The sequence below is a fragment of the Salvelinus sp. IW2-2015 genome, linkage group LG8 (assembly GCF_002910315.2).
Source record: "Salvelinus sp. IW2-2015 linkage group LG8, ASM291031v2, whole genome shotgun sequence".
Taxonomy (NCBI): Eukaryota; Metazoa; Chordata; class Actinopteri; order Salmoniformes; family Salmonidae; genus Salvelinus; species Salvelinus sp. IW2-2015.
The window spans coordinates 15,677,423-15,689,271 of NC_036848.1; the positions used below are offsets into that span (position 1 = coordinate 15,677,423).

At 45.6% G+C, this 11,849-nt stretch overlaps 1 protein-coding gene across 1 annotated transcript; it reads left to right on the forward strand.

Annotated features, from left to right (window-relative positions):
- The first annotated feature begins 62 nt into the window (after nt 1-62).
- LOC111967533 (elongator complex protein 1) lies at nt 63-9,779 on the forward strand. The gene is made up of 34 exons (XM_023992624.3): nt 63-177; nt 349-518; nt 639-791; nt 900-981; nt 1,092-1,172; nt 1,273-1,358; nt 1,451-1,550; nt 1,667-1,757; nt 1,890-2,013; nt 2,128-2,221; nt 2,557-2,787; nt 3,051-3,215; nt 3,397-3,481; nt 3,575-3,739; nt 3,820-3,926; nt 4,125-4,225; nt 4,370-4,423; nt 4,612-4,848; nt 4,977-5,129; nt 5,236-5,315; nt 5,431-5,568; nt 6,724-6,809; nt 6,899-7,047; nt 7,242-7,365; nt 7,463-7,560; nt 7,628-7,829; nt 7,940-8,064; nt 8,156-8,216; nt 8,338-8,451; nt 8,595-8,706; nt 8,829-8,956; nt 9,180-9,331; nt 9,409-9,481; nt 9,618-9,779. The coding sequence occupies exons 2-34, from the start codon at nt 369-371 to the stop codon at nt 9,683-9,685; spliced, it is 3,969 nt and encodes a 1,322-aa protein (XP_023848392.1). The 5' UTR covers nt 63-177; nt 349-368; the 3' UTR covers nt 9,686-9,779.
- Nucleotides 9,780-11,849: the final 2,070 nt, after the last annotated feature.

Genomic DNA, 11,849 nt, shown 5'->3' on the forward strand with positions numbered 1-11,849 from the left:
AAAGTCATGCAATTATCCTCCGTACAGGAAGAGGGAGACGTTGAAATAGGGCTCTTCGTATTTCAGCATTTTACGTCAGGGTTGCAAGGTAAATAATTTGACAGCGCAGCAGCATGTGTGTTGTGTTGTTGATGCAGTAACGTTAGCTTCTGTAAATGTTATTGGAGCTACGCAAAGGTAGGTTACTTAGCTTTGTGTCACATCATGTAACTTATTCGTTTTAACTTTAACATTGAATCCCATGGCTTGTCTCTGCACGCACAACTAGTTAGTTAGCTACCTTTCCATATTGGCTAGCTTGCTAGCTACAGATGCTAATCAACGCTCATTGCCGCAATCTGTGTATAGGTAAATAGGATTTGTGTGTGATGCGCAACTTGAGGTTGCTGAAGAGCCTTCGTTGCTTGAAGCTACAAGTCCCGGGCACGCCGCAATGTTTCACTGTTCGGACGGACACAGGCACCGTGCTCATCGCTTCAGAATACTCCGTCACAGAGTTGGACACACGAGCTGGACAGGTACTTTACGCATAGAAGTGTTCTCCAATCCTAGTCCTGGAGAGCCACATGGTGCAGGTTTTTGTTCCAGCCATTCACTAACACACTGGATTCAACTATTCCTATACCCATCATGTTCAGGTGGTGAATGAGGTGTCGTTGACAGTTGAGCGCTATCTTCCAGAGGATGGGGGTGGGACAGTTGTTGGTATCCAAGACTTACCAGACCAGGAGTCTGTGTGTGTGGCTACAGCCACTGGGGATGTCATTCTCTACAATCTGAACACTAACCAGGTATCAAGATTTGAAGTAGTAACTCTGTTTATTGAAATGACATAAGATTGCACTCATAACAGGTCTGTTCTGCCTCTGTTTTCATGTGTGTGTGGGTGTCCATCTCAGCTGGAGTGTGTGGGCAGTGTGGACAGTGGTCTGTCAGCCATGAGCTGGAGCCCGGACCAGGAGCTGGTCACTCTCACCACTGGTCAGTATACCAACCACCTCTAGATGATGGTCATTTATTGAATAGTCTATTGTTCACGGGGTCTATCACGAGCCATCAGAAGTAATGCTCTCTTTCTTGATACCTTTCAGGTCAGGACACCATTATCATGATGACCAAAAACTTTGAACCCATCACGGAGGTTGGGATCCATCAGGATGACTTTGGAGCGGGTAAGTGATCAAATCACATTAAGATGGGACCATAATGTAAAATCTCTGTATGTACACGACGCATATGGTTGACTGACACACTTTTAAAAATGTGTTTTAGGGAAGTTTATCACAGTGGGCTGGGGGAAGAAAGAGACCCAGTTCCATGGTTCAGAGGGCAAGCACGCTGCCCAGAGGAAGACTATAGTAAGGAGTATTCACCTTTCACCCTAAAAAGAGCAGTTGAACACTATTTGATGAAGGTCTCTATCCCTCCCCTCTCTCTCTCTCTGTGACAGGAGGTGCAGCCGGCCATGTCGTGGGACGACCGCAGGCCGAGGGTGACTTGGAGAGGAGACGGGCAGCTCTTCGCTGTGAGCGCAGTTTGCCCCCTGACTGGTGAGAATCAATGTTTTTTACAAACTCTGAGGAGTGAAGTGAAACCATTTCTGTAAAACGATAAATACTGTAGAATGTGTTGGTATCACATGCATTGCATATGTGTGGTGTTTCAGGCGCCAGGAAGGTCAGAGTGTGGAACAGAGAGTGTGTCTTACAGTCGACAAGTGAAACCGTCAACGGTCTGGAGCAGTCACTGTGCTGGAAGTAAGATTTCTGTAGAGAATCCTTCAACATCTTTGAGCACCTTGTTGTATTATATTTTAGGGTACTCAAATACAACGAATATCACAACATGGTTTGCGTGTGAGCTACATTGAAACCAATGCCTTGTTTCAGACCGTCAGGTAGTTTGATAGCGGCCACACAGCGTCATCCTAACAAGCACAGTGTGGTGTTTATGGAGAAGAACGGCCTCCTGCACGGCGACTTCACCCTGCCCTTTGGCAAAGAACAGGTCAAGGTAGGTGACAGTCACACAAATACTATACACACTGATCTAAGATCAGTTTAGCATTTTCTTAATGGTTAGGATTTGGGGAGGGCAACTGATCCTAGATCTATGTGACTGTTGCAGGTGAAGGAGCTGCTATGGAACAGTGACTCGACTGTGTTGGCTGTGTGGCTGGAGGACATGACACCGGGAGAGGGGGGTCAAGTCAAGACATACAGTAAGATACTCTACCCAGTACTCCCAATATTATTTCTTACATTTATAATATTGGTTAATCAAATTGTCTTTCAGTCAATTTGTTGCCTTTTTACCAAGTAGATGTTCTAATGTGTTAAACTGATCTGGAGGGACGTTCAGCATACATTGTAGTATCAAGGATCACACTAACTGTGCCCCAGTCCCCCAACTTTTCTGACCGTTTCCGCATGTGATGGCTGAGGGAAAGGTTTCGTGTGTGTGTGTGTATGTATGTATGTCTGCCTTTTTTATTAGTTTTCAAAAAGCATAGCTTTTTTTGGCCCCTGCCTCACTCCCTCTTCGTCCCTCCTCCAGTTCAGCTGTGGACAGTAGGTAACTACCACTGGTACCTGAAGCAGAACCTGTACTTCGGCAGCGACCCCCAGAGGGCACCAGCCTACGTGAGCTGGGATCTTGAGAAGCCTCTGCGGCTGCACCTGGTGACCCGAGGCTGGGTCAGCCTGAACTACGACTGGGGCTGGAGCACCGACCGCAGCCACGGGGAGGACGGGCATGACAATGCCAACGTGGCCGTGATCGACGGAGGTGAGTCAGTCAGACACGGACATTGTTTGTAGTAATCTTTGACAGATCACTGATATTTAAGTGAGTGGATAGATGAAGATATGGTTTCCAATCCCATTGCTTTCACAAATCGTACTGTGTCATATCAGTGATTTCCTCAAGGACAGGAAGGAAGGAAATGTGCATTTTTAAAAAAGTATTCAAAAAGGGCCAATGAATTAGAGCAGGGGAGATATGGAGCATCGAAAACGCATTGAGTTTGTCTGAATGCCTCTGTTTTGTAGACAAGGTCCTCGTATCAACGTTTCGTCAGTGTGTGGTGCCCCCGCCCATGTGTGCCTACGACCTTCAGCTTCCCGCCCCCGTCAACCTGGTGACCTTCCAGCGCCAGAGGACCAATGAGCTGGCAGCGCTCACAGCCGACGGACACATCTCTGTCTACGGCCAAGGTGGGTCATCTGAAGTTTCCTCTTATTTCTCAGCCATTACTCTTCTCTTTCTTCGCCCCTAATCTCTTGATACATGTATCTCCATGGCCGCTTTTTCCTCTACATCTCCGTTCCCACTCATACTGTGCTGTTAATTCATTAAGACGGGTACTGGGTACATAAAGTCTGGTTATGTGTTCAGGTACTGCGGAACTGAGTGAGCCTGCAGCCGGATTGGGAGGATTCCGATCTGTCACACACGCCCCTCAGCTAAAGGCAACCTACAGGTACAATCGGGACAGTCATTCATCCAAAGCTTTTTCTATTATGACCCCCACACTAACGTTGTATTGCGCCCAAACACTGTGGCTGTGTTGCAGGGTTGCGGTGGATCAGGAGGAGCCCCTGGCTCTGCGTCTGCTGCTGTGGCTGAGGGAGGATGTGTTCCTGGGGGTGGGGGCCTGTACAGACGGGCCGTCCCAGTCCAAGATGCTCATCCTGGGACCCTCAGAGGCCCAGGGACCCCAGCCAACCCTGGAGATCAGGTAAGGAGGAATTATAGTTGACGACAACAACGCAACATATGTGCTGTCAAATGTCCCCCTAACTGTTTCTATATCCCCAGGTCACATGTGGAGGTTGAAGGTCACGTGATCAGCATGTGTCACAGCTCCAAGACGGGCACGGTGGCGCTGCAGCTGGAGGACGGCCAGATCAGGAAGTTCCTCTGGGGTCAGTAACGACTACTTCCTGTGTTATGAGAATATTGCTTGTAGACTTGCTTGCATAGTTCGATCATGAGATGTCTTTTATGTCTCCAGCTGGAACAGCACTGTATGTAAAAAAAAAAAAATATATATATATATATATATATATATATATATATATAATAAAAAGTATTATAATTTGATCTGTGTATGGTGTACCCAGACTCTCTGAAGCCTAGTGTGGTGGAGTGGCAGGACTCAACAGGCTGCAGAATCAACTTCCCAGATCCCTGTGTGCAGACGGCCCTGTTTACCATAGAAGAGGTAAAGAAACAATCTAACTGAATACTGTTCTCACAGAAAATGGCAATATTACTATAATTTGGTGATTTGATCATTTTGATTGTGCCAAAAGTACCTATCTCCTGGTCTCTAATCAAGGGGATTTTTGGGGGGTAATGTCAACAGGAGCATCTGTTAGGCCTTACGGACCGATCTCACCTGTTTGTTGGTGAGACAGAGGTATGTCTATTGTTTTGCCTTGGTGATTCAGCACAAAGGCAGAGTCACCATTGTGATTGATGCAAACACACCTCTTACTTGAATGAATTAGCTGCAGTGACTGTGGCACTCATGTCATTCATTAAAAACATTTGACTTTATTAACCAACCTGATGGTGCCATTGCCTCCCTCTGTTCGTCATCCACAGGTGGCCTCCAACGTTTCCTCCTTCGTGGTCTACGACGACTTCCTGCTGCTCACCACACACTCGCACACTTGCCGCTGCTTCCGACTCACCACGCTCACTGTCAAAGGGCTGCAGGTGGCCTTGGCTGCCGACGGAGGTCAGAATCAGAATGACCAGAATGACGAGACTCTCCGCAGGGTAGAGAGGGGCTCCAGAATCGTCACTGTGGTCCCCCAGGACACCAGGCTCATCCTACAGGTCTGAACTGTTCCGTCTGTCATAAAATAAATAAAAAACCCAGGTTACATCATCGCTATTACCCATATTGCTTAGCGCTACGCCTCTGGTCGTGTTGATTTTTGAGCACGTTGGATGTGTGTCTGCAGATGCCTCGCGGTAACTTGGAGACCATCCGCCATCGAGCACTGGTTTTGGCTCAGCTCCGAAAGTGGCTGGACAGTCAGAAGTTCCGAGAGGCCTTTGAGTGCATGAGGAAGCTGCGGATCAACCTCAACCTGATCTACGACCACAACCCCAAGGTGGGTAAACGCACAACCAGGTCGCTTCTTCTTTTTCAACTAACCTGTCTGTGACCTTCTGGTGTAGAATGGCACATGCAACAAGACTGTGGTTGCTTTCGGGCAGGTGTTTTTAGAGAGCGTGGAGACTTTCCTGAGACAGCTGGACTCTATCAATCACATCAACCTGTTCCTCACAGAGCTCAAGTAAGAACTTTCAGCCTTTTGTTTTTTCTATAACAATGACAAACGATGCCCATTTGTAATGTATTTTAGGAAATTGTCATTAGTTTCAGTATGTACATATTTTGTCCTTTTTCAGGGAGGAAGATACCACTACAACAATGTACCCTTGTCCAGTGAACACTACAGGACAGTCAGCCCCTGTGGCTTGTGGGAAAAAGGTGGATATTGTGTGTGATGCGTTGCGCTGCACCATGGAATCTATGGACCAGCACAAGTGAGTGTGCTCTTGATACGGGTTATCCTTATCCTTTTTGTCATTGGAAACAAATAACATTTGTTTTGTATTGCACTATTTACAGAGCATTTGAACTAAACTCAGCAAAAAAAGAAACGGCCCTTTTTCAGSACCCTGTCTTTCAAAGATAATTCGTAAAAATCCAAATAACTTCACAGATCTTCATTGTAAAGGGTTTAAACACTGTTTCCCATGCTTGTTCAATGAACCATAAACAATTAATGAACATCCACCTGTGGAACGGTTGTTAAGACACAAACAGCTTACAGACGGTAGGCATATAAGGTCACAGTTATGAAAACTTAGGACCCTAAAGAGGCCTTTCTACTGACTCTGAAAAACACCAAAAGAAAGATGCCCAGGGTCCCTGCCCAGGGACTGCAGATGTGGCCAGGGCAATAAATTGCAATGTCCGATCCATTTGGAGGTAGAGGGTCCGTCATGGTCTGGGGCGGTGTGTCACAGCATCATCGGACTGAGCTTGTTGTCATTGCAGCCAATCTCAACGCTATGCGTTACAGGGAAGACATCCTCCTCCCTCATGTGCTACCCTTCCTGTAGGCTCATCCTGTTATGACCCTCCAGTATGACAATGCCACCAGCCATACTGCTCGTTCTGTGTGTGATTTTCTGCAAGACAGGAATGTTAGTGTTCTGCCATGGCCAGCGAAGAGCCCGGATCTCAATCCCATTGAGCACGTCTGAGACCTGTTGGATTGGAGGGTGAGGGCTAGGGCCATTCCCCCCCAGAAATGACCGGGAACTTGCAGGTGTCTTGGTGGAAGAGTGGGGTAACATCTCACAGCAAGAACTGGCCAATCTGGTGCAGTCCATGAGGAGATGCACTGAAGTACTTAATGCAGCTGGTGGCCACACTAGATACTGACTGTTACTTTTGATTTTGACACCCCCTCTTTGTTCAGGGACACATGTCTGTGGAACTTGTTCAATGTATGTCAGTTGTTGAATCTTATGTTCATACAAATATTTACACATGTTAAGTTTGCTGAAAATAAACGCAGTTGACAGTGAGAGGACGTTTCTTTTTTTTGCCGAGTTTAGTATTGCACTTAAATCATGTTTCTTTTACAAGATTCTTGATAGAGAGAATAATATTGTCATTATCATCCTCAGGTACTGTCTGTCTATTTTGACGTCACATGTGAAGAAGACTGTTCCTGAGCTGGAGGTTGCCCTGCAGAAAGTCCACGAGCTTCGAGGTAAAAGGGACACGAGCAGATCAGCAAGACGAACAAGGAATTGTTATCAAGATATCTGAAATCTGTGTTTGTAACGTGTGTATTTGTAGTGAACCCACCCAGTGCTGCCAACGCAGTGAGTGCGGAGGAGGCTCTGAAGTACCTGCTGTTCTTGGTCAATGTCAACGAGCTGTATGAACACTCTCTGGGCACCTACGACTTTGACTTGGTCCTCATGGTGGCCGAGAAGTCCCAAAAGGTGAGTGACAGTCAAATAGTACTTCACTGTACAGAACAGTACCTAATACAGTTACTGTGATGAAGCCATTGCTGCAGAAACTTTGGTGGATGACTGGACGTTCACTGCAAATAGAGAAACGACTGTGCTACTTACATACATTTTTATGGGTATTAAAGCGATTTGATTCTCCTTTGCCTTCCCAAACATTCAAGGACCCCAAAGAGTACCTTCCCTTCCTGAACATGCTGAAGACTCTAGAGTCCAACTACCAGCGCTACACCATCGACAAACACCTCAAGAGATACAGGAAGGCCTTGCATCACCTCAGCAAGTGTGGTGAGTGTGTCCTGCCATGGTCAGCTCAGCATGTCATCAAGCGGACAATTCATCATTTTGAAATGAATGACCTAAACTGGGTGTTGTTTTGTGCCAGGTGAGGAGCACTTCACCGAGGCCCTGAATCTGGTGAAGGACCAGAGGCTGTATAGTGAAGCCCTGGSGCTCTACCCAACAGACAGCCCTCAGTACAAGGTAATRCACATTTTAATAAATAAGKAGCCGCACTGTCTCTGACCTCTAACCCCTAACCTCTGTCCAGGCGCTGAGCTGTGCCTACGCCGAGTACCTGGTGGAGCAGCAGCAGGCGGAGCAGGCAGGRTTGTTRCTGTGGCGCTGCGGCGAGGCGACCCGCGCCCTCCAGGCCTTTGTGGGCAGTGCCAGCTGGAGGAACGCCCTCTGTGTGGCAGAGCAGATCCCCCTGCCATCCGACCAGCTGGCACTGCTGGCCAGGGACCTGGCAGGTACAGTGGCTACTCCGCGCCTCACAGCTCCACCATCAAGTCTTTAAAGTTGCTGTGATATTCAATATGTGCTGCTCATTTGGTTTCATATTTCCCCCTTATCATTTCAGAGAAACTGATAGAGCTCAGAAGATATACGGAGGCGGCCATATTGTTGGAGCGGTATGCCAAGGACTGTGAGGAGGCCATCTCAGCTCTGATCACAGGTGCAGTCTGGGAAGAAGCACTTCGATTGGTGAGTTAACAAGATGGCCCCCATCTTTCAACACGCTCTTCAAAAATGTCCCAAACCAAGACAAAATGACATTCTCTTTTGTCTGTTCTAGGTGTATTTGTACAACAGACAAGACATCATTGAAACRAACCTCAAACCAGCTCTCTTGGAAGGTAAACCCCCATTTTGCATGACAAAGTGCTAATGATGTTTCAATGTTCAATATATTCGTTATATAGGTCATCTTCATGGCACCAAATGTATATGCAYTGTTTTTATCAACACTGTCTTTAGCATGTAGTTCTCAGACCTCTTACCTGGAAGCTCAGAAGGCGATGTTCACTCGTCACAAAACCCGTCTGTCCGTGGTACGGGAGCTTAAGGAAAAAGCCAGGCTGGAGTTACTGGGTAAACCATTRATTGTTGCGTTATACAGTTTATAGTAGTTTTAAGGCTCTTTGGCTTAAATTTGGCTTGTCCATGTTACATTGACCTCCCTCCCTCACTCTGTTTCTCCATTTCTCTTGTTCTGTCTCTCCATCTCCTTCTAGATGAGGATGTCCCAGACTGTCCGGAGGCAGAGCTCTACTCAGAGGCCAGTAGTGTGATGACAGGCAGCCATGCCGGCTCCAAGTACTCGCATAGTAACTCCCGCATCTCCTCGTGAGTCAGCACTTTACACGTCTGTATAAATGACATGAAATACCTAGTGGGGCTAGATGTGGGTTTGGGAGTAAGGTGTCAGCAGTCTCACTATGAGATAGRAACTGACCTCTGTCTCTCAGGAGGTCGTCTAAGAACCGCCGGAAGGCCGAGCGCAAGAAGCTGAGTCTGAAGGAAGGGACCCCCCTAGAGGACATGGCCCTGCTGCATGCCCTTGCAGAGATCATCCACTCTGTGGACAAGATGAGAGGTGGGAGATGCACACCCTTACCCCTTCATTTCTCTCTCTCTCTTTCATCTCGTTGGCCTACTCTCACACATAATGATTTTCTCTGAAATCCTCAATGGAATTAGTTACCTGGTTGGAGTAGTTTTTAATCGTCTCATTTCATGTTTGTTATAGTGCTACTTAAACGGTAGAGTGGTGTGGGCAGCTCCTGTGTGATTTACATTGTTTTGTTCCACCCCTGCAGAAGAGGTGCACAGCCTGCTGAAGGCCCTGGTGCTGTTCCAGTTTGACGGACAGGCRGGGAGGTTGCAACATGCATATGGGGAGGCTCTCCAAATGATAGAGGTGGCCCTTCCCGAGGTGTGGCAGGAGGGTCTTCAGCAGACCCAGGCACCGGTGAGACACACACACACACACACACACAGAGACTTGTTCTTAGAGTTCATTTAACCTGTTTCCATTTTGTTCTTCAGATCACAGGTCCTAACTCCACAGCCAACAGCATCATGGCTTCATTTCAACAGCCAAGAACCTCAGCAACCCAAGGTGTGTTTTAGTAGTATTCCTATTTATTGCTATTGAAAACATAGTATTTACTTATTTGTTTAGCAATACTAGGTGCTAAAATGTTCTTATTCCCTTTTTTAGTTTTATTAATAAAATATGCTCTTCCTCTTTGCAGATTCAGAGACCCCACCACCCCCAAAAATGAGAAACGGTGTCAAGTGGAAGCTGAGYATTCTGAAGTAGCTTTTTGTCAAAACGCTTTTATTATTTTGAAMTGTAAAGCAATAATAATCTTATCATAAACGTATCCTATTAATAAAGACTGGATCTCTTGTCATTCTTGTATGACTAAGGTATTATGAACAGAGCTCTGTCTTGTTAAATGGTACAATTTATAGCATTATTTTCTGAAAAAACTTYGAAAAATAGCAGAGGGCCCTTTTCCTCTGTCTTTCCTCCGAATCCAAAGTGACTGGAACGAGGACAGGGAGGATGGAACCTCCAAGCCACAATGTGTTTTGACGCTCCTGGGATGCCACAACCGTAGTCCCACTGCATGATGCCATTTGGTGGAAGACCACTGAACATTGTGCCTTCGCATATTAGGATGTTTTGCAGTATGTCTCTCTTCAGTTTGATGTAACATTTATTGATACAGTTCATGACCATAATACAAAGTCCTGGCTCATGGGATCCAATCATATTTGGCTGGAATAGCACCYCTGGACAAAGAACACTCCTTACCCAATGAGAGAGAATTCCCATCTGGAAGCTTGTATTGCACCTTCTCACTTTCTCTTTTAATTCAGTGTCTATATCAGGCTACATACAGTAACACCATTTTGCCTTGATTAAATCTATTAGGCCTAATTTGTCACACACACTTTCCAGACTCCTGCAAGTAGAGGTCAAGGCTTCATCCTGCATATTCTGCACGCCGTGTAACTTGGCATGCAACAGGGACTGGTAAGGGCGTCCGTGCCCTCACTCCAAAACCAGTCCACTGGCCCTACCATAGGAATACGTGGATACAACTGACTGGTGCCGAAGCTCTCGAACATGATTTCAGCTAGCTTTTTTCTGGTGGTCAGACTATGGCGGGACATGTAAAAGCGCGTCGTGCCCTTCGCTAGAGACACAACACAGCGTTTTGAACGCAGTCTCTTTGGCATCCCATTCTGTTACTATGCCAGTATCCAAGACTTTCTCTCCTACATAATAAAAGTAACAATTATTCAATTTGTTAAAGGAGCTATATGTAATATTTCTGCATTGGGGCGGCAGGGTAGCCTAGTGGTTAGAGCGTTGGACTAGTATCCGAAAGGTTGCAAGTTCAAATCCCCAAGCTAACAAGGTACAAATCTGTCGTTCTGCCCCTGAACAAGGCAGTTAACCCACTGTGCCTAGGCCGTCATTGAAAATAAGAATTTGTTCTAAACTGACTTGCCTAGTTAAATAAAGTTAAAAATAGTCATTTCAGAAAATGTCCTTAATATCAGATCCCAGCAAAAATCGGCTTTTCATTTATATTTAGCCTTACCCTTTTAGGACAACCACGGCTTCAAGGAGAAAAAACAATTTAACAAAGTTGCATTCTTGAGTTTTATTTACAAAGCAAAAACCTGATAAATGAATTTATATGAATGCAGAAAGTGTTTGCTCACTGGGAAATGAATATCCAACTAGTCAGTGACAACTGTGTGGAGTTTGTGATATGAGTTTATTACAGTATTATAGACACTGTCCTGGAATTTCCTATAATCTATGAAGAACACCTGACCTTCTAATGACACTTGATCTTCAGAGCAAAACATGTTACTTTTTAATATTTTATAGCTCAACCATTAATCACGCGAATCCAGTGGTACAATCCATAAATCTGTAGCTTCAACTGACAATGTTTAAAAGGGGTTAGAAGTCCAAACGGCACCTGTGTCGCGGCGGGACTCATTTGGGTTAATATATCTGCAGTAAAAGTGGAATGATAGTGTTTCACAATGTTTTTTTTTCTATAAATAAAATATTGGGGGCCAACACAAAATTGCATAAAGATTGTTCAGCCTTCCTATTGGTCAACAAGCCAAACCAGCTCGTCAAATTGGCAGGCTGCACAAAGTAATTTAGCAGACGCTCTTATCCAGAGAGAGTTACAGTAGTGACAAAGAAAATACTTTCACTGTTCCTGGTCAAATATATTTTTAATTGGCCCAGACAAGAAATGGTACATGTAAAATGTAAATCCAGTCGACACGTAATCAATACATAATAGCAATCCATGCGTTTCACATCTAGGAACACACGTCAACACACATGGAAAGGAATACCATCGCATTCGGGGTTTCAAAAATCAAAAAGGAGACAAATAACAGCCCTTTTTATTTCTTGCTGTKCAGTAAAACAAAGCAAT